The 23,508-nt window shown below is 38.8% G+C and overlaps 1 protein-coding gene across 1 annotated transcript in view; it reads left to right on the forward strand.

Annotated features, from left to right (window-relative positions):
• The window catches only part of MSH2 (mutS homolog 2), a 76,638-nt gene that overhangs the window by 28,845 nt on the left and 24,285 nt on the right, over positions 1–23,508 (forward strand). The window contains exon 8 of the mRNA XM_070477967.1: positions 15,402–15,511. Within this exon, the coding sequence (XP_070334068.1) occupies positions 15,402–15,511 (110 nt within the window). The remainder of the gene's footprint in view (positions 1–15,401; positions 15,512–23,508) is intronic.

Below are 23,508 nucleotides of genomic sequence, written 5' to 3' on the forward strand. Positions count from 1 at the left end.
TTTAAAAGTAAAGTCATTAAAAGTTTTAAAAAGATATATTTGTATATTACTAGAAATTGAGTATGTTCTGCCATCATGTGATGTCTTAGTTTTGACTAACTCTAGGTTTAATGTTATTTTAATGTTATTCCTGGAAAAAATGAAAATAAACTCAGAGACAGCAGAGGGCAGCAGCAGTTTAGAAAGTAGATTTGCATTGAGTGATGAAAGCTCTATTCTAAATTATCTTTCTCCTCTTTAAAAAAGAAAAGGCTATTTTAAAAGTATACTTGGCCTCTGTTATTCCTTGTATATTTTAAAATTAAAAAGTTGAGGCACACATTTACAACATGGATGGATCCAGAGATTATCATACTAAATAAAGTCAGAAGAGAAAGACAAATACCTTATGATATCATTTATATATGGAATCTAAAGTACAACACAAATGATCATAGCTATGAAACAGAAATAGACTCATAGACAGCAGACTTGTGGTTGCCAGGAGGGCGGAGAGGGAGGGTGAGGGAAGGATCGGGCATTTGGGGTTAGCAGATGCAGAGTATTATATATTGAATAGGTAAAAAACAAGATCCTACTGTACAGTACATGGAAGTATATTCAATGTCTTGTGGTAAACCATAATGCAAAAGAATGTGAAAAAATATGTATAACTGAGTCATTGGTTGTACAACAGAAATTAGCACAACACTATAAATCAACTGTACTTGAATAAAATTTTTTTAAAAGCTGAGGCACAACCTAAAACAGTGGTATTCTGCATTTGGAGCAAATTTCTGACAGTGCTTAAAACAACTGTAAGTATCAAGATTACTTTGTTGAAGAATTTTATTGTAACAGCTATCATACTGAGGTGTGTAACCCTTCCCCTTTCCACATCCAAATTACAAACCTTACATGTGCTATTTTCCTTTCCCTGGTCTGTACATCCTCCTCAGTGAACCCGTAGTAATCTTTTTTTAGCATGTCTGATCGTGTCATTTCGTTCCTTTTGGTTCTGAACACAGTAATTTGCTTCCTGTAGCCACTTCCAGAAGTGGCTACGTTCCTATGCCTGGCCGGCTGCTGTTGCTCAGTCAGGCTCCCTCATTCTCCCTCACATCACCGCTCTGCTCACTAGGTTGTTTCTCCAGACTGCTCTGCTTACATATGCTTTTTCTGCACATTTTTACTTTGTCTTTAATGCACTTTACTACCTTGTCTACGTGATGGACCCCACTAATATTTAAGATTGAGCTCAAACCTCACTCTTTCTATGAAGCTTCTTCTGCCCTCCTCATTTTTCTGGTTTCCATAGCACCTTCTGCTTATCTCCATTGCTTTTTAACGCTAAATGACGTAGTTCAGTTCAGTTGCTCAGTCGTGTCCAGCTCTTTGAGACCCCACGGACTGCAGCACGCCAGGCCTCCCTGTCCATCACCAACTCCCAGAGTTTATTCAAACTCATGTCCATCGAGTCAGTGATGCCATCCAACCATCTCATCCTCTCTTGTCTGTTTCTCCTCCCGCCTTCGATCTTTCCCAGCATCAGTGTCTTTTCAAATGAGTCAGCTCTTTGCATCACGTGGCCAAAGTATTGGAGTTTCAGCTTCAGCATCATTCCTTCCAATGAATATTCAGGACTGATTTCCTTTAGAATGGACTGGTTTGATCTCCTTGTTGTCCACGGGACTCTTCAAGAGTCTTCTCCAGCACCACAGTTCAAAAGCATCAATTCTTTGGCACTCAGCTTTCTTTATAGTCCAATTTTCACATCCATACATGACTACTGGAAAAACCATAGCTTTGACTAGATGGACCTTTGTTGGAAAAGTCATGTCTCTGCTTTTTAATACGCTGTCTAGGTTGGTCATAACTTTTCTTCCAAGGAACAAGCATCTTTTAATTTCATGGCTGCAGTCACCATCTGCAGTGATTTTGGAGCCCAAGAAAATAAAGTCTCACTGTTTCCGTTTTTTCCCCATCTATTTCTGATGAAGTGATGGGACTGGATTCCATGATCTTAGTTTTCTGAATGTTGAGTTTTAAGCCAACTTTTTCACTCTCCTCTTTCACCTTCATCAAGAGGCTCTTTAGTTCCTCCTCGCTTTCTGCCACAAGGGTGGTGTCATCTGCGTATCTGAATTTATTGATATTTCTCCCAGCAATCTTAATTCCAGCTTGTGCTTCATTCAGCCCAGCATTTCTCATGATGTACTCTGCATATAAGTTAAATAAGCAGGGTGATGATATATAGCCTTGACATAATCCTTTCCCAATTTGGAACCAGTCTTTTGTTCCATGTCCAGTTCTAACTGTTGCTTCTTGACCTGCATACAGATTTCTCACGAGGCATAGTAAGTTAGTTTAATAATAATCCCTCCTTTTAACCTGATTGCTTAGCTTCCTTCTAAATGGGAGATAAGAATATGAAAGCAATTTATTTGGCATTTCTGAAAAGGAACCTGCTTTACTAATGTAGCATTTTTTAAACCTTAGCTTTATATAAAGCTGTAGTTTAAGATCTGATTGGTTTTTGTGTTTGGAGATATTTTCTTTAAATTTGGTTTTTGTCAGTTTATAAAAGCAAGGTAAACTCTTTGTAGTAATTATTCTACCATCCAGAGGTAATCATTATTAATATTTTGGTATATGTTGTTTCATTCTTTAAACAAAATTATAGAAGTTTAGTTCTGTTTAACACTTGCTTTGACAGTGAAGACTTGTTGCTGCTGCTAAGTCGCTTCAGTCGTGTCCGACTCTGTGCGACCCCATAGACGGCAGCCCACCAGGCTCCGCCGTCCCTGGGATTCTCCAGGCAAGAACACTGGAGTGGGCTGCCATTTCCTTCTCCAGTACATGAAAGTGAAGAGTGAAAGTGAAGTCGGTCAGTCGTGTCCGACTCTTCGAGACCCCACGGACTGTAGCCTACTAGGCTCCTCTGTCCATGGGGTTTTCCGGGCAAGAGTACTGGATTGGGCTGCCATTGCCTTCTCCCATGGGAAACACTAGGTGAATGCAAAAAATTGCACTCAGCTGAACTGAGCAATGCAGGAATACACAAAATGTCCACTCACACACACTCCCGCCCCTCACACATCTGCTGTGATCTCAGTTTACCGTGTGTGTTGTGAGCCACACTTTACTTGTGTCTGGTGTTACAACTGCACTCCCTTTAGATGACTCACCATGTCACAATAACTCACGAGCTGCTGCCTTTTGGAAGTCCACCTCAACAAGCAATCTTTGTCTTTTGTGAGGTAAAATGCATTATTTATTGTAATATTTATATAGTTCCTATCCACTTAATTTAACATTGTGTAAAATTGTACAGTTGTTCCTATCATTAAGAAAAATAATTTTTAATGAATTTTTTCTTTATTTTTTTCTGGAAGTATAGTTGATTTACCCAGTTAGTGTCACAGAAAATTGCTTGGTGTGGGGGGACCCTCCACACAGTTGGTGACCAGAAATGAACTATTGTGTGTAAAGGAGACAGAGGAGGAAGACTTAGGGAAAACTGAGTTCTCCTTTACAGTTGTAACCCCTTAAGATTATTTTTTCCTTCCTCTCACACATCAATTCCTATAGCAATTTTCTCATCTTTTATTAGAGGATAATTTAAATGTCTTCTTTCTTGCCTTCCCATTGCTACTTACATCACGACCTTGACTATCTTCAGTCTTAGCTTCAATAATAAAAGCTTTCACATTCCTGAGTCCATGTTCATATTATCTCTGCATTTCTATTCTTTCATTCAAATGACCTTGCCCCCAAATCTCACTAAACATTTCCGAACCAAATACACTAACCAATCACCAGAATACACTAACTAATCACCATAATAAAAAGCAAACAACTTTGGTGAGGATGCAGAGAAATTTTCTTGTAGACCTTGTGACCAAAACTATAAATCAGTAAAGCCTTCCTGGAAAAATAACTTGTCAATGTATAATTATTTGCCATTCAAATGCAGACAAGAGGGCAAAAGTCTAGAAGGATAAAAAAAAATTGAACAGGTTTTTCTTCTAGAGTTAAGTTGGAAGTTGACATTTTTACATTATTACTTTTATTATTAAAAGAAAAAAACACAGCCTACAACAGTAGTAGTTTCAGGAATTTACTAATGGAAAAACAAAACCCCAGGGGGGCAGAAACACCAGAGAGGTACTCAGACCTTTAAGTCTATGCATAATAATTTCCTAGAACTTTAAAATAGATGTTAGCTAAATATAATTTATACATTATAAAGATTTTAAAATAATAAAAATTATATCAAACAGTAAAGGTTAACTTATAGTAACTCACAATTGGTACTATTTTTACTATTGTAAAATTGGTACTTTTTTAAAATTAAGTGTACAATTAGTACATTTTTATCCCACCAGTATATTGTTGCACTTTTTCATATATCCAGTTTTGTTATAATGTGACATATGCATCCCTATGCAAAACTTTAATAAAAACCAGTTTACAAGATAAAAGAGGTTGAGATGCAACACTGTGAAACTTCATTAGTGACACTCTGGTCACCAAATGTGTGGAGGTTCTCCCCCCCCCCCCCCCACACCAAGCAACTTTCTGTGACACTGACTGACTACAGTTAATTAAAAATTTAACTCAATCTTGACAATATCCCCTAGAGGTAGCATCAGATCCCACAGGTTAAGGGCTCAATCCCATAAGACGGGTGCCTCCAACCTCTCCACCCAGCCTAAAACGCAGGTATCACCTGTGCTTCTGACCAACTGGTCCCGATGACCACCCCTCCCTTGGGGGTTAATTTGCTTGAGCAGCTCACAGAACTCAGGGAAACACTTACTGATAAAGGATGCAGATGAACAGCCAAATGAAGAGATATGACAAGTCTGGGAGGGTCCTAAACATAGGCACTTGTCCTTTGAGGTGGGAGCGTGTCATTCTGGTATAGTTGTGTTTGCCCACCTGAAAGTTCTCTGACCCCTTCCCTCCACTGTTGGGATCTGGGAGGCCTCCTCATGCAGCCATGATCAGTTATTAACTCCATTTCCAGCCGCTCTCCCCTCCTTGGATGACAGGAGTGGGGTAGAGCTAAACATTCCAAACTCCTAATCATGGCTTGGTCTTTCTGGTGAGCAGCCCACCTCAGGTCACCTTAATAGAATATGAGATGCTCCTATTGCTCTTCTCACTAGGAAATTACAAGGGTTTAGGAACTCTACCAGGAACCAGGGGCAGAGACCAGCATCATATATTTTCTGTTACCCCACAGAGACTAGCACAGTGTAAAATGATACTCATAACTAATCAGTGAAATCAAAAGAGAAAGTCGGCTTAGGAAAGAAAGTTACTATTTTGTCAAAATGACAGTAGTAATAAAGGGAAACAAGGTATGTTGGCAGAGAAAGTGTTACTTGCAAATAAAGGATTGGGGACAGGTGGCTGTGATTAGCAAAGGGGATGACATGACCAGAGAATCTGAAAAGAGAGGGCAAGGGTGATGAGGGAGGATAAGAGGTCAGAAATGTCTTGTGATAAACCACAGTGGGAAAGAATATGAGGAAAAGTATATGTATGTATGACTGAATCACTTTGCTGTTCAGAAATTAACACAGCTTTGTAAATCAACTATACTTCATAAAACAAACAAAAAAAACTAATAGGGTGACTGCTGGCAGTGAAGGAATAACAGAGATGCCCTTGTGTTGAAGGCTGTTACTCAGAGTGATTGAATTATTTTGTTTACTATGATTCACTGCACTTCAACTCTTGGTTTCTTTACTAATTTGGTAATATTTTGACTCCAACCTCATATTTGTGTGAATACTGTAAACTTTAATTAGCAGCATCTCGCCACTCTTTTTTCCACTTGCATGAATTTTTAAATCCGTTTCATAAATATATTTAAAGGGTGAGATAAAGTTTAATTGTACTTAACAAACCTTCTAGACTGGAATTAAAAACACAGAAAGTTACGTTAAATTAGTCATGGGAAGGTGGGCATAGAATAAATTTTTAAATCTTTGTTAGTTGAAACTCATATCTTTTTATTAGCACATACCAAAATATTTACTGGAACAAGAAGGCTAATACTAACTTTATTATTTTTCTTAATTTGTAAATTTTTTTTGGCTGAACTTCGTTTCTGTTACACGGCTTTCTCTAGCTGCTGCGAGTGGGGGCTGCTCTTCATTGCCGTGCGGTGGGCTTCTCACGCAGTGGCTCCTGTTGTTGCTGAGCGCAGGCTCTAGGTGTGGAGGCTTCAGTCGTTACGGCACATGGGCCTAGTTGCTCCATAGCATGTGGGATCTTCCAGGAACAGGGATTGAACCCATGTTCCCGGCGTTGGCAGGTAGATTCGTATCCACTGGGCCACCAGGGAAGTCCCTAATACTAACTTTATAATTAATTTAGACTTTAGGTTGGTTTTTCTGGTCTTAAACTGTTTTGAAAAGTCTGACTGAGCAGATCTATGACCAGTGGCAGGCCTTGGACCTGAGTTAGTGTCAGGACACGTGTAAAGAAGCACCTCATGTTATCCAGAACTTTCCTATAGTTCATTTTGATTTTAGTGGTACTCATTTAACTTGATTAGAACATCTTAGTGTCTTTTTCTTAATTATTCTGCCAGCCATTTCCAGCTATTTCTTAGTTACATTAAATAAAATGTAAATGATTTGAGAAAGATGTTTACCAATAATTTTGGTGCAATTGCAGCCAGTTTACCCAGCAGCCTCAACTTTGCCACACACTGATCTAGGAAAGTCTTCTTGTGGTGGGAAGTTGGGGGCCTGTGGTGTGGTTGGCATCTACCTGTGGTGGACGAGACCAGGCAGTGCAAGCATAGGTGCTTAAAGGGGCCTGGCAGGTTACGGATACATGGTGCAGAATGGTGGGCTGATGAGCTGGGGAGGTCATGGTCTGACTGACCACTGTCAGACCACTGATGGCCACTGGATGGGACCTCTGGCAGAATTTCCCGTAAGGGCCTGTGTTACAGTGTCTACTGTGACTTCTGTCTAAATGCGTCTTTGGTGTTCTCTCTGTAAAATGGCCCCGGTCGTCTGCCCAGTAGCCTCAGCCTTGGGACTCAGCCTTACTCCTGCCCCTCTCTTGTTGCATTCACTCAGTTACAAGTCCTGTTGGTATCGCGTCGTGTGTATTCTTCCCCTGACACCTTTCCGTCCCACTGAGGCCAGCTGCCTAGTCTAGGCTATGATCCTTTCTCATCTGAACTACTGTCAGCCTTCCTAATGCTCTTGCTGTCTTTTGTCTTGGCGCTCTCTAATCCATTGTCTGCTTCAGCCAGCTGTCTTTCTTAATATGTAAATATATTTTTATGTAAAAATATAAATGTCATTACCCTTCAGGGGTTCTTCACTGCCTTTAGGATTAGAGCGTGAGCTGGTTTGAGAGGCTCCTCATAGGGTGTTGCCTCTGCCTGTCTCTGTCTTTCCTTTCTCTGCTAGTACTCATTGCCAGTGTTTCTTACACTTTTTGACTATGACTCAAAGTCAGATTGGAGAAGGAAATGGCAACCCACTCCAGTATTCTTGCTTGGGAAACCCCATGGACAGAGGAGCCTGGTGGGCTACAGTTCATGGGGTTGCAGAGCTGGACACGACTGAGCCCCTAACCCTTCCACTTTTCACAGTAAGATACACATTTTCATTTGACTCAGTGCACTCCTGTGGGTGTGTCTATGCACTGTTAAGAAACAAAATTCAACTGAGTAAATTTTAAAGATCTTACTGGCCTTATTCAACAATTCAGAAACTGGGCAGGAGATAGAAAAGACCTCTATCTGTACAAAATGAAAGACTTTCATAGGCAGAAGGGAGTAAAAACAAGGAAGTTAATCTTGGCAACACAGCTAGCTGGTTATGGTTAAGGTTTCTTTCCTTTAGGGGGATTGTAGGGCCCTATCAAGCATATTATCTAACTGGTGCTGATCAGGTGATTCCCGATTGACTGGCTTAAGATTCCATTTCTGGGAGAGACAAAACTATAAGATAAGCCTTGATTTGATGACCTGGGACTTAGTATAAGCAACTCCATTTAGGGCCCTTTGTCTTGTTTTTAACAACACATAGACACTATATGCATTGTCTAAAAAACTAGAATTATGTAATAAATAGTACTAACTGATATATAAAACTTGAAACAAATGCAATGTACTTTGACTTTTTTTTTCCTTTGAAAAATGCTAAGATTTTTAAATTTTATGTTGGTGAAAGGTCTGCAGTTTGAAAACACAAATTGTATTTGTTTTTTGTCCATTCAACTGAACCTGAAAATCCTCTGGACCTCACATATACTGCAGTCATCCTTTGTATGTGCTATTCCTTTAGATTCAGACATTTTCCCCTTCCTGTCTCACTTGGCTTTGTTCTCTTCATCTTTTTTAAAAAATGTACTTTAAACCTTTTTTTAAAAAATAATTTTTTTGCTTTTGGCTGTGCTAGGTCTTTGTTGCTGTGGTGTCTTCTTTTCTCTAGTTGTGACAGTGGGGGCTCCTCTTCATTTGGGTGCATGGCTTCTCTTGTGGAGAACGGGCTCTAGAACGAGAGGGCTTCAGCAGTTTCGACTCCCTGGGCTCTCGAGCACAGGCTCAGCAGTTGCGGCACACAGGCATCTCCCGCATTGGCAGCTGGATTCTTTTATCACTGAACCACCAGGGAAGCCCTGTTCTCTTCCTTTTAGATTTTCACCTTTACAGTCATTTCTTTGGGGAAGCCGACCTTGTTCCTACCTTTGGGTGCACTCCTATCCTGGTTGTGTTTCCAGAACCCTCCTGTATTTCCCTGTTGTTATCATGCTTGTCATCCTTTGTGATGAGTTTATCAGAAAAGTACCAACATTTTATTTTGGGGCAATGCACATGTCAAAGTAGTTTTCATTAGTGTTTTTGCCAGTGGAAAATTAACTTTTTTCTGTTTTGGCCATGCCATCTGCCTTATGAGATCCTTGTTCCTGGACCAGGGATTGACACAGGCCCTGGGTTCAATGAAAGCCCTGAGTCCTAACCACTGAAGCGCCAGGGAAGTCCCCTGAAAATTAACTTCTCTAAATTCACTAAGGATTGTCTCCTTAGTACTTCTCTTAATCAGTGACATGAGCATAGGCGAGATGGAGAAAGGTCCCAGAACTGGTGTTAATACACCAATTAAGCTTTAGATTTAGAAGCTGGCTTGGGTATGATTCCAGACTACATCTTAATGAACCACTTTCTCTTGATAGACTTAGGAGCTTTCAGTCTATCCTGAAATTTGTTGTAATTTTTATCATAGTAAATGGTGATGAAATGTTTGATAGAGATTAAATTATGCTTTGTTTGGGTTGTTACGGAAATGTAAGTACTTAGGCTTATTGACCTAAACATTGGAGCAGTTTCTGAGGCACACAGCCACACTCTTCTAAAATTTTTCCTTGTGATAAGAACTCTTGGATTTACCTATTCCTTAATAGTTTTCATATACATCATAGAGCAGTGTTAACTATGGTCATCATGCTGTACATTATATCCATACTGTTTAATTATCTTGTATCTAGAAGTTTGTGCTTTTGGACCTCCTTTCTCCAGTTCTCCTCTCCTCCGAGCCACAGATCTGATCCCTTTATCTATGCATTATTTTTGTTGTTGTTCTTGTTGTTTTAAGATTTCACAGATAATTGAGATCACAGAGTGTCTTTTTCCGAACTCATTTCACTTAGCATAATGCCCTCAAGTTCCATTCGTGTCACAAATGGCAGTATTTCCTTGTTTTGTTTCTTTAATGGTAGAATGAGTTCTGTGTGTTTATCTGTATGTGTGTGTGTGTATAATCACATTTTCTTTAACCCTTTATCCATTGGCAGATACATAGGGTGTTTCCATATTTTGGCTATTGTGAATAATGCTGCTGCAAACGTGGAGGTGCACATATCTTTTCAAATCAGTGTTTTTGTTTGCTTTGGTTATATTCCCAGGAGTGAAATTGTTAGATCATATGGTAGTTCTTTTTTTTAATTTAATTTTTTTTTATTTGGCTGCACTGTGTCTTATTTGAGACATGTGGGATCTCGTTCCCTGACCAAGGATCGAACCCGGGCCTACTGCACTAGGAGCTCAGAGTCTTAGCCACTGGACCATGAGGGACATCCCATGGTAGTTCTGTTTTTAATTTTTGAGGCTCCTCCATACTGTTTTACATAGTGGCTGCACCAATTTACAATCTCACCAAGAGTGCTCAAAGTGTTTCCTTTTCTCTCATCCTTATCTTTGTTATTTGTTATCTCTTGTCTTTTTGAAGATGGTCACTCTAATGAGCCTGAAGCATTATATCATTGTGGTTTTAATTTTCATTTCCCTGATTTTGAGCTTCTCTTCATGTACCTGTTGGCCATTCATATATCTACTTTAGTGAAATGTCTATTCATGACTTTGCCCATTTTTAAATTGGATTAATTGGGTTTTCTTTTTGCTATTGAGTTGTGTTCTTTATCTATTTTGGATATTAACACCTTATCAGATAAATGGTTTGCAGATATTTTCTCTCCTTCCATAGGTTGCCTTTTCATATGTTGATTGTTTCTTTTATAATGCGGAAGCTTTTTGGTTTGATGTAGTCCCTCTTATTTATTTTTAATTTTATTACTTGTGCTTTGGGTGTTCTATCCAAAAAAATCATTGCTAAGACCCATGTCAAGGAGGTTCCCCTCTGTTTTCTTTTAGAAGTTTTGTGTTTTCAGGTCTTATCCTATTTAAGTATTTAATCCATTTTGAGTTAACTTTTGTGAGTGGTGCACTTAAGGGTCTAATTTCATTCTTTTATGTGTGAATATCCAGTCTCCCCAGGACTGTTGAAGGCTATCTTTTCTCCATTGAATATGTAGCTGCATTCTTGAAAATGAAATCTTTAAGGAGTCATGAATGAATCTTTAGGGGCTGACAATGAATCTGGAGTCCTTAGAGACATTATTGAATTTGATTACTTAAGACATTCCACATTTTGATACATTTAAGAAGCTAACAATTATTTCCCTATGCTATCTTTGTTATCCTTGCTAGATGAGTATTGTGTGTATCAGAACTGAGGACCAGTGACTGCTTCATCAGTCCTTTGCTTCCTTCATAAAGTCATTCATTGAGCAGACGGTTGTCAGTTGCCTGCTTCATGCTGGGCATGTTCTGGGAAGCACAGTGGCAGACATGACAGATAAAGTCTCTCTTTATGGAGGTTCTGTAATTGTGGAAGAGTGAAGACAGACAAATAAATGGGCAAGAACTTCAAACATTAATAAGTGCAACAAAGAAAGCATAATATTTTCATGTGATAGAATAACTTGGCTAGACCAGGAAGATGCTAGATATGGTGGTTGAAGATGGCCTCTCCATGGAATTGCTGTCTCAGGTAAATCTCAAATGATGACAGAGAGCCAACTGTTAAGATATAGGGGGGACTGGAGGAGGTAGCTAGTATAAGTGCCTACAGCTTGACTTGCTGAAGGAGTGAAGAGAAGCTAGGGTTGTCAGCCATAGAGATGGAGAATAAGGGCACTGTTAGGAGGTGAGGCCTTTCTGAGGTTCTTAACATTGTTTATGCTTGGACCCTTTTGACTTCCAATAAAGCCTGTGAACCACTTCTCAGAATAATGTTTTTAAATGCATAAAATCAAACACATAGAGTTAAATAGGAAGCCACATATATTGAAACACACTTATCAAAATATAAAATATTCTTGAGAAATATGTGCTTTTTATTAATGTATTAAAAAACGTGGTTGGGTGAAGTTCTATTTTAACTTTGAACTAATGAGTTTAAATGTTACTTAAAACTATCTAGTTATTTCCAAAAACTGTAATATGAAAATGTTTGGAATTTTAGTTGATTACAAAGACAATAATACTATGTGATTTATTACTTATATTAACATTGGAAGGTACTGATAATACTGCTGTGATTCATTACTTACATTAACATTGGAAGAAAATGCTCGATTCCAGTTAGAGGTTATAGAAAATAAAGATGAGATTAATTTCTCTTTGTTTATGTACTACCTTGAATTCAAGGATCTGTGGACCTTTGTTTAAGACCCTAGGATAGATCATGTAGAGCTTTTCAGATTGTGGGAGATAGTTGAAAATGGAGTATATTAAAAAAAAGAAAGAAAGAAAGAAAATGGAGTATATCGAAAAACTCAGTGGTGCCCATCAGTTGATGAATGAATAAATAAAATGTGGCATATCCATACATTGGAATATTGTTCCTCAGTCAAAAGGAATGAAGTACTGATGCATGATACAACATGGATGAACCTTGAAAGCATTATGCTAAGTGAAAAAAGGCAGTCACAGTGTAATATCCATTTATATGAAAAGACCAGAAGAAGCAAATCCATAGAGTGGAGTAGTGGTTGCCTAGGCATGAAGGCGTGGCAGGGGGTTGTAGGAAAATTTTCAGTTATTGCTGATGGTTACAGAGTTCATTGTTTCTTTTGAGAGCAGTGACAGTTTGAAAATTGACTGTGGTGGTGATTGCATAGATCTGTGAATATACTGAAAACCATTGAATTGTATACTTTAAAATGAAGAATTGTTTGGTATATGAATCATATCTCAATAGAGCTGTTATCTTTTAATTGAAACCAAAACCAGTTGTGGGGGCGGAGAACCAGCTGAAATTGACAACTAGGGCTCAGTACAAATTACAAGTAGGGAAAGGAATTCAAGATGCTAGGGAATTCCTTGGCAGTCCAGTGGTTAGGACTCTGAGCTTTTTACTGCCAAGGGCCCAGGTTTGATCCCTGGTCAGGGAACTAATATCTCCTTAGCCACGTGGTGCAGCCAATAGATAGAAAAACCGGTAGAGAAGATGTGGTACTTAGACACGGTGGAGTATTACTCAGCCATGAAAAGGAATGCCATTTGCAGTGATACATAATGCCATTTGCAGTGATATAGATGGACCTAGAGACTGTCATATAGAGTGAAGTAAGTCAGAAAGAGAAAGAAAAATATTATATAATATCACTTACATGTGAAATCTGGAAAAGTGGCACTGGTGAACTTACGGCAGAGCAGAAGTAGAGTCACAAACGTAGAAGACAAACTTAGCAAGGAGGAGCAGGGCAGGGCGGGAGGAGCTGGTAGGCTGGGATTGACACATATACACAACTGTACTTAAAGCAGATAACTCACAAGAATCTATTATACAGCACAGGGAACTCTCCTCAGTGCTCTGGGATGAGCTCAATGGGGAGGAAATCCAAAACAGAGGGGTACATATATGTGTCTAACTGATTCGTTTTGCTGTACAACAGAAACCAACTTAACATTGTAAAGCAGTTAGACTCTGATATCAATTAATTTATTTAAAAAGATGCTAGTTAAGGCTTGCAGGATAGGGAGCAAGCACGCAGAGAAGGGACATTAACTCTGAGAAGAGCTGCAGCAAGTGGGCCTGTGTGTGAAGGGACTAGAGGATGTATTCTGAAGTCTGTACAGGTGTTGCTACAGTGATACTACTTGTGTTTTCTCGGGAAACCTTAACCTTCTTCAAAGTCATATGGTAGAAAAGAACTTAACAGAAAAAATAGTGATAAGGTAGACCTCAAAATATATGAAAAATTTTAAATGATTGCTAACAAAAGCGTTAACAAACTTTAATAAAAACGGAAGCCTATTGTAAAACAACTATACTCCAATAAAAACTAATTAAAACAAAAATTGTAGCCTACAAAAATCTCCATTGCATTTGTACCCAGTATCAGCATCAAGTGACTTGAAGCTTTTAAGTCTGGGACTCTTCTTTTCCTCCTTCCAGATGCCCCGCAGGGGCGTGTTTACTTCAAATAAAGGTCAGTTTCAACAAAGTTAAAAATCTGTACCAGGGAATATACAACTCAGTTAGAAAAAAACTTTTTTTAAACACCGGCGGATGTTTTTGTACTCTTCATCTATATTCAGCCTTTCTACATATCTTAACATAGTGGAAAGTATAATGGTTAAGCCAGCTACTCTGAGGTCGTTATGTGTTGCCAAGCTTACTCTTTAATTGTGGGAAAGCTTGCCTTGATCACTTCAAAACATTATTGGTCTGGAGGAGACATCATTTGTGAATCTGTGCCACCACCATGGTTTGCTGCCCTCATTCCCCTTTAACCAATCGCATGTGAGCTAATTCAGAATAAAGAACCAGACATTGTAGCACAGCAGACATTATGTGGGCAAAGTGTTGTTTATAGACTGTCTAAATAATGTTTCACACATATGTACTATTTTCTAAATATGTCTAGAGACTGTTGTGATTAATAATAATAAATGAATTCTCATAATTGTTTGACTGCCATCATAGCTTTTTCATCATCTTCCCAAGAGTTTCCCCTACTTCTGTAAAGGCTGGTAACTACTGCTTTGGAGTAAAATGCAGTATGCTAGAGATCCCTTGCAGAGTTCTTCTAAGGGAATTTATTGGATATTAGAAAAAAAAAATTCTGTGTTACAACCAATAATAATACATGATAACCATTGCTGAGCTTCTATTAAGTCTCAAGTACTATATATACTAAGTGTTGTGTATAGTTGTCTTACTCTTTCATCTTCTGGGTAGCTGTTGTTACTACTTCCTTTGCAATAGACAAGGAAAAGGCTGCTTCAGATCACAGAGCCAGTTAGTATGAGAGCAGGGATTGGCTCCCAGGTCTCTACTCAGGCCTTTCAAGCTGTAGATTCTGTCGCTTCACTTACTCCTCCTCACATGATCCCCCAACATGTGCTCTTAAACAACATCAAGCAAAGTGTAAATGCGTGACTTGATTTAGCCTCTGTCAACTGGAACACTGTATTGCTAATGGAAATTAAGGATTTATAAGGTAAGTTAGAGATATTTTATTTTAATAACTTTGACTTGGGATTATTAAATCTGCCAGGAAACACAGTTCCTTTGGTTGTAATTAATGTCACGTTTCTGTATATAGTACCACTTATGAAGGAGATCACAGATGTGTGGGGGCTTCCCTTAATGGTTCAGCTGGTAAAGAATCCGCCTCCAGTGCAGGAGACCTGGGTTCGATCCCTGGGTTGGGAAGATCCCCTGGAGAAGGGAAAGGCTACCCACTCCAGTATTCTGGCCTGGAGAATCCCATGGACTCTGTAGTCCATGGGGTCACAAAGAGTCGGACACGACTGAGTGACTTTGACTCACTCACTCACAGACTTGTGAGGGAGGCAGTGTTTTATTCATAGGGAGTTTTGAATGCCAGACCATCTCCCTTTCCATATAAGTCCTAAACATGTTTGGATTAAGGTATCCTACTAAGTAGTAACTTGAGAGATCTGATGCACAGTTTGTGCTTTTGGGGATCAAATGCTGCTCATTATCATAATCAGATTTTTATGGTTTGTAGTTTTGTATTTTTAAAAATAGGACCTACTAATTTACTTTTCTTTTTCTTTCTTTTAGGAAAACATCAGGCATTGTTGCTGGCAGTTTTTGTGACTCCTCTTATTGACCTTCGTTCTGACTTCTCCAAGTTTCAGGAAATGATAGAAACAACTTTAGATATGGATCAGGTATGCAGTATACTCTTTAAAACAGGCACCAAAATAATTTTGAAAAGCAAAGGCACATCAGAAAACGTCTCCAGATTTCTCTTACTAGTGTTGAATTGTAGCACTTGCAGGGCACTTTTGAAACAGTGGATGTAAGAATGATTGATGAGAAAAGGTTTTTAAAATTTGTTTTCTTAATAAAAATCATTTCATGGATAAAAATTAAGAAAGGTTAACAAAGGAAGTGAATATTGGGCATGAGTGCCCTGTTTAAAGGAAATTTCATAAATAAAAGATTTCACATTTGGAAGCTGAGTTTTAATTCCAAGAAAGAAGGAAAGTTATAGTCATTGAAAAGGGACAGGGTATAGAGGTAAATATGGAAAATAAGAGATGTCAGCTTTTCTTATTTATTTCCATGTATGGAAGGTCTTTGGGGGAGGAGGTTAGAGTGAGTATATCTCTAGTAGTCATTATATACTGAAAAGTTAACTATGACTCTGCATACTAATACTGTGAAATTTTTCTACACTGAATTTCCTATTAAACATGATCATGCAAGGAATACATGCTTCACTTCAGTTCAGTCGCTCAGTTGTGTCCGACTCCTTGCAACCCCATGGACGGCAGCACGCCAGGCTTCCCTGTCCATCACCAACTCCCAGAGCTTACTCAAGCTCATGTCCATCAAGTTGGTGATGCCATCCTACCATTTCATCCTCTGTCGTCCCCTTCTCCTCCCGCCTTCAATCTATCCCGGCATCAGGGTCTTTTCAAATGAGTCAGTTTTTCGCATCAGGTGGCCATTGTATCAGAGCTTCAGCATCAATTCTTCCAATGAATACTCAGGACTGATTTCCTTTAGGATTGACTGGTTCGATCTCCTTGCAGTCCAAGGAACTGCAAGGAGATTGAATAGCTCAGTTGGTAAAGAATATGTGCTTACATTGTTCTTAGTAAATGATAGATTCTTTGCCTTCTTCTTAATAATTAGATTAACTGGAGTTAACATGTGACATATGTGATGCTGATTTAATTTTTTATTGGATAATTAACAGATTTAAAATATTTAAACCACATTTACTCTATGCTTTTTAGATTTTAGACGCTAAAGAGGAGTGTGTGTGTGTATAGGTATAAATGCTTCTTTTCTGGTAATATTTTGTCAGTAATAGGGCAGTCTTTTCCATTTACTTGTAGGTTGAGCAGTTAGAAAACTTGCATCATTTTCATCCTTTGTTTAGGAAGACTTGTGTTTTAGTTGTTGTTTTCTCTGTAATATCACTTTTAGTGGAATGATTTTAGGTACATAATTTTTAGGTCATTGGGAGCCTAGCAGTCTGCTTTAACAAGCCCACCAGGTGATTCTGATACATGCTTAAGTTTGAGACCCACAGTATTTTTAATACATGGAGGTAGTGGCTTAGAAGTTTCTAATAAAGGTGGCTGCGAAGGGCAGAATCAGCTGTAGTATTTCAGCAGAGCTTTGCCTGACCCCAGGGTTTTTTCAAGTATGGAAACATCTATAATGACATGGAAAAGCTCAATTCTTGCTTTCCCATCTCTCTGTTTTAGTCAGAGTGTTGTTGATCATCAAGATCTACATATTTACTTTCTTTCATTTAAAGGAATGTTTACAAATATCCAACTCTCCCCAGTCACAGGTGAGGCCACATCCTTAGGTGTGGGGGAGAAGGGGGATTTTAGGAGCATGTGAGTGTGTGAGACTGTGTGTGTTTGTATATGTGTCTGTGTAGGCATAAATGCTTCTTTTCTGGAGTAATTTCTTAGTGACAGGGCAATCTTTTCCATTTATTTGGGGGTTAGTGTTCTTGAGGATAGTTTTCCAGAAAGATATTTAAAGTACCAGGATACAAATTTGTAAAGTGCTTTTCTTTATTTGATGTTTTTCTCCTTATAAATGGAACACATAATATTAGAACAAGTGAAACAAAATGATACAGGGAAATACAAAGGCAAAAATTACCATCTTTGATCTTTATCCTTCCTTCTTTTCAGATGAACAGTGTTAATAGCTGGTGTTCTTTCTTTGGCTCCATTGTATTTTCCTTATTGTGGGTTAAGGATTTTTACTTTGATCTGAAATACTTGACACATACCTGTTAAACTTGAATTTGCTATGACTGTAAAATAGTAGTCCGTGTCAGTTCTTGAATGATGCTGCCAGAAGAGCATTTAAAGATTTTATAAATGTCTGGGAGGAGTGAGTCAGAAAGGAAAACGGTGCAATAATTGGGTATAGACTGGAAAAAGAGAGGTCATTTGTCCAAATTCCATTGCTGTCACTTCAGATATGACAAGCCCAGTTTTTAAATCTGAAGATAGAGTATTAAGTAGTTAACTTTGTAAGGGAAGAAAAACTTGTCTTCTTTTAGGTTCACTGTTTGTTGTTGTCGTTCAGTCTCTCCGTCGTGTCCAACTCTTTGCAACCCCATGGACTATAGTACTCCGGGCTTCTCTGTCTTTCACCATTTCCCAGAGCTTGCTCAAACTCATGTCCATTGAGTCGGTAATACCATCCAACCATCTTGTCCTCTGTCGTCCCCTTCTCCTGCCTTCAATCTTTCCCACTATCAGGGTCTTTTCCGATGAGTTGGCTTTTCACATCAGGTGACCACAGTATTGGAACTTCAGCCTCAGCATCAGTCCTTCCAATGAATATTCAGGATTGATTTCCTTTAGGATTGACTAGTTTGATCTCCTTGCAGTCCGAGGATCTAAGAGTCTTCTCCAACACCACAGTTCAGAAATTCAAAAGTATCAATTCTTTGGCGCTCAGCCTTCTTTATGGTCCAACTCTCACATCCATACGTGACTAGTGATAAAACCATAGCTTTGATTATATGGACCTTGGCAAACTATTGTCTTTGCTTTTTAATATATTATCTAGGTTTGTCATAGCTTTTCTTCCAAGGAGCAAGTGTCTTTTAATTTCATGGCTGCAATCACCATCTGCAGTGATTTTGGAGCTCAAGAAAATAAAGTCTGTCATTGTTTCCATTGTCTCCCCATCTATTTGCCATGAAGTGATAGGACTGGATGCCATGATCTTAGTTTTTTGAATGCTGAGTATTAAACCAGCTTTTTCACTCTCCTCTTTCACTTTCATCAGAAGGCTCTTTAATTCTTCTTCGCTTTCTGCTGTAAAGGTGGTGTCGCTTGCATATCTGAAGTTACTGATTTTTCTCCTGGCAGTCTTGATTCTAGCTTGTGCTTCATTCAGCCTGGCATTTCGTAAGATGTACTCTACATGTAAGTTAAATAAGCAAGGTGACAATATACAGCCTTAGGAAAGGAAGACATATTCTCTTCCCAATTTTGAACCACTCTGTTGTTCCATTTCTGGTTCTATCTGATGCTTCTTGACCTGCACACAGGTTTCGCAGGAGGTAAATAAGGTGCTCTGATATTCCCATCTCTTTCAGAATTTTCCACAGTTTGTTGTGATCCACACCGTCAAAGGCTTTAGTGTAGTCAGTGAAGCAGAAGTAGATGTTTATCTGAAATTGTTTTTTCTATGATCCAACGGATATTGGCAATTTCATCTCTGGTTCCTCTACCTTTTCTAAATCGAGCTTAAACATCTGGAAGTTCTTGGTTCAGTTCAGTTCAGTCGCTCAGTTGTGTCCTACTCTTTGCCACCCCATGGACTGCAGCACGCTAGGCCTCCCTGTCCATCACCATCTTCTGGAGTTTACCCAAACTCATTTCCATTGAGTCAGTGATGCCATCCAACCATCTCATCCTCTGTCGTCCCCTTCTCCTCCCGCCTTCTATCTTTCCTAGCATCAGGGTCTTTTGTAATGAGTCAGTTTTTTGCATCAGGTGGCCAAAGTATTGGAGCTTCAGCATCAGTCCTTCCAGTGAATGTTCAGGACTGATTTCCTTTAGGATGGACTGGCTGGATCTCCTTGCAGTCCAAGTCTTCTCCAACACCACAGTTCAAAACCGTCAATGTTTCAGTGCTCAGCTTTCTTTATAGTCCATCTCTCACATCCACACATGACTACTGGAAAAACCATAGCTTTGACTAGATGGACCTTTGTCTGCAAGGTAGTGTCTCTGCTTTTTAATATGCTATCTAGGTTGCTCATAACTTTTCTTCCAAGGCAAAAGCGTCTTTTAATTTCATGGCTGCAGTCACCATCTGCAGTGATCTTGGAGCCCCCAAAAATAAAGTCTGTCCTTTTCCAGTCCTGTGGCCACTGCTGAGTTTTCCAGATTTTTGTCATATTGAATGAAGCACTTTAACAGCATCATCTTTTATCATTTGAAACAGCTGGAATTTCATCACCCTCACTAGCTTTGTTTGTAGTGATGCTTCTTTCTAAGGCCCACCTGACTTCACATTCCAGGATGTCTAGCTGAAGTGAGTGAGCACACCACCGTGGTTATCTGGGTCATTCAGATCTTTTTGTGTAGTCCTGTGTATCTTGCCGCCTCTTCTTCATATCTTCTGCTTCTAAGTCCATACTGTTTCTGTCCTTTTTTGAGCCCATCTTTGCATGAAATGTTCCCTTGGTATCTCTAATTTACTTGAAGCGATCTCTAGTCTTTCCCGTTCTATTGTTTCCCTCTATTTATTTGCATTGTTCACTTGGAAAGGCTTTCTTATCTCTATTTGCTATTCTTTAGAACTCTGCGTTCAGATGGATATCTTTCCTTTTCTCCTTTGCCTTTCACGTCTCTTCTTTTCTTGGCTATTTTTAAGCCCTCCTCAGACAACCATTTTGCCTTTTTGCATTTCTTTTTCTTTGGGATGGTTTTGATCACCGTCTCCTGAGCAGTGTTACGAACCTCTGTCCATAATTCTTCAGGCACTCTGTCTATCAGATCTAGTCCCTTGAATCTATTTGTCACTTCCACTGTATGATCAATTGTAAAGGATTAGATTTAGGTCATACCTGAATAGTCTGGTGGTTTTCCCTACTTTCTTCAATTTAAGTCTGAATTTGGCAATAAGGAGCTCATGATCTGAGCCACAGTCAGCTCCCGGTCTTGTTTTTCCTGACTGTATAGAGCTTCTCCATCTTTAGCTGCAAAGAATCAATCTGATTTCAGTATTGACCATTTGGTGATGTCCATGTGTAGAGTCGACTGTTGTGTTCTTGGAAGAGGGTGTTTGCTATGACCAATGCGTTCTCTTGGCAAAACTCTTGTTAGCCTATGCCCTACTTCATTTTGTACTCCAAGGCCAAACTTGCCTCTCCAAGTATCTCTTGACTTCCTACTTTTGCAGTCCAGTCCCCGGTGATGAAAAGGATATCATTTTTTGGTATTACTTCTAGAAGTTCTTGTAGGTCTTCATAGAACTATTCAGCTTCAGCTTCTTCAGCATTAGTGGTTGGGACATAGACTTGGATTATTGTGATATTGAATGGTGTGCCTTGGAAGCGAACCAAGATCATTCTGTCGGTTTTGAGATTGCATCCAAGTACTGCAATACCAGATGAGCAAGAGCACAGATTTTGAGTTCACAGAAAAATATTAATCAAGGAAGCTGTTAGGATTTGGGACTTATATCCTATCTTAATAGGGAAGGAGGAGAGGGAGAACGGGCACTTACTGGAAAACAAATGGCTTTTAGGGAAGATGAGTGAGCGCTTTGGAGAACAGATGGAAGATATGATAGTTTTGACTTTCCTGGCTGTGAAACTCTCTCTCTAAGAGAGGACTTAACAACAATTGAGTTCTTTGGGGGTGGTCTGCTGTTACAGAAATAACGGGGCTCAGCAACAAAGTCTACTCTCGTACTTTTGTCTCAGTATAATTTTTATGCCACAGTGACATATTGTGAACCCTTTCAACATTAAGTTCTTTGCCAGTAAGATGTGAGTTGTGGATTTCCTTTTTTTTTTTTTCTGAGTAAATAATTTGAGGTTAAACTTAGTATCAATTAGGACTCCTATTTTTTTTTGCGGGTAATCTAAACTCAGTACACCTTGGCTCATAGAGTTGCTTTTATTCAGAAGCTCTGTGAGCCCATCCAAAGAACCTCATTTCTTGATCTTTTCTATTTTTTTATGATTTAAATTTTAACCTAAGGCTGGTTTCTCTTTTGGCTCTAAGTTAGCTACCTACCAGTAGAAGTTCATGCCATATTCCAAGAGAGAGTCCTACAGTTTGCCTTGATGGGACTGTTTAAGCAGTGAGTGTGGCCAGAGAAACAGAATGTGATGATGGGCCTAAGGTAACCAGGGGTACATTATTTCTCTAGCTGGAGACACACAAAGTAAGGGCACTGCTGGGAGGAGGGAAGAAGCGGAGTTACTGTTGTAAGACCACCAGGAGTGTCTCCTAGGATTCTGCCCTGTATCTGTTGACTTTCATGTTTTATAGTATGATATTGTCTTTTAAATAAATCAGATTCCTAGTTAAAGCCTGTCTAGAGTCTCTAGGGAGGTGACTTAGTATAATATCTTCTTTATTCTCAGTTACAAACTTTTAAATAGCTTGGGTTATAAGGTGATTTCAACCCTTCACTGTCATTGTGGATATTTGTGATGAGTTTAGGCATTTCAATTACATGACTCAGAACCACTTTGAGAAAAACCTCAAGAGAATATCAGTCGTTTTATGTATGATTTCACATTTTCTAGCTGTGCACTTAGAAATTCATGTGATGAGGGGAGCAGTCATTTATGTGAATGGTTGGGTTACTTTTTATCTTTCCCTAGGCTTAGCTTTTCATATAAATGCATCAGTTGTTTTTGTGGCTGCTTTCCATAAATTTTATGAAATGATTTCCTGTTTTTGAAGTAAATGTAGAGCAAAACTACTATAAAGCAGGGTTCAGAAATAAGAATGATTTTTCACAAAAAGTAAACAATATATGATTGAGTGGGATGTATGAAATTTTTAAACCTTTCTATATGTATTTGGACCATTTTATCTTTGAATCTTAGTTTTCACATACACTCCTTACTGATATTTCATCTACTGTTGAAAAAGTAATGACTTTAGATAAATTTTTATTGAAAATACTGGGATGAAAAATTGAAATCATCTTTAATAAGCCACAGTTGAATAATCCTGATACAGCTATATCATTGTAGAATATATAGAAGTTATAAAAATACTGCATTTATATGCATATACTTTAAAGTTTTTATACTTGGAAATGAAAAAGAAATACAAAAAAGGGAAGTATTATTCTCCCACCTAGAATTAACTGTCAGAACCTATTGGCATTTTTTCTTATAGTTGTACTTTAAAAAACATAGGACTAAGGTATGTCCCTCTTTGTCCAGTGGTTAAGACTCCCTGTTTCCAATGCTGGGGGCGCAGGTTTGATTCCTGGTCAGGGAACTAATATCCCTAATGCCTCATGGCCAAAAAATAAAAATAAAACACTGGTTTTGTAAAACTGATACCTATATAAAGCATTCACACAATGCAGAAAGGTAGAGAGATGGAAGTTAGAAATATCCCCCATATCGAGCACCCAGAAATGACTGTTACTAAAATTAGTTTGTTCTCAAGCATGAGCAGGATTGAAGGTTTATTTATTTTTTCCATTTATTTTTATTAGTTGGAGGCTAATTACTTTACAGTATTGTAGTGGTTTTTGCCATATATTGACATGAATCAGCCATGGATTTACATGTGTTCCCCATCCCGATCCCCCCTCCTGCCTCCCTCTCCATCCCCATCCCTCTGGGTCTTCCCAGTGCACCAGCCCTGAGCACTTGTCTCATGCATCCAACCTGGGCTGGTGATCTGTTTCACCCTTGACAGATGTACAGAACAGACTTTTAGACTCTGTGGGAGAAGGCGAGGATTGAAGGTTTAGAGAACAGACGTTGAAAGTTTGTATTTTAGTCCCTTACAATAAAGTACTGTCCTATTCAATATCCTAGTAGTGCCCCCATTGAGACATAGCTAATGGTCTTTTTATGGTTATGTGCAGGCAGATGCATAGATAAATTAGAGCAGGAAACTCATACTGTAGATGTAACTTTTAATTTTAAAAGGGTCTAACCTAATGGTTTTCAGTG

The sequence above is a fragment of the Odocoileus virginianus genome, chromosome 2 (genome assembly GCF_023699985.2).
Source record: "Odocoileus virginianus isolate 20LAN1187 ecotype Illinois chromosome 2, Ovbor_1.2, whole genome shotgun sequence".
NCBI classification, from domain to species: domain Eukaryota; kingdom Metazoa; phylum Chordata; class Mammalia; order Artiodactyla; family Cervidae; genus Odocoileus; species Odocoileus virginianus.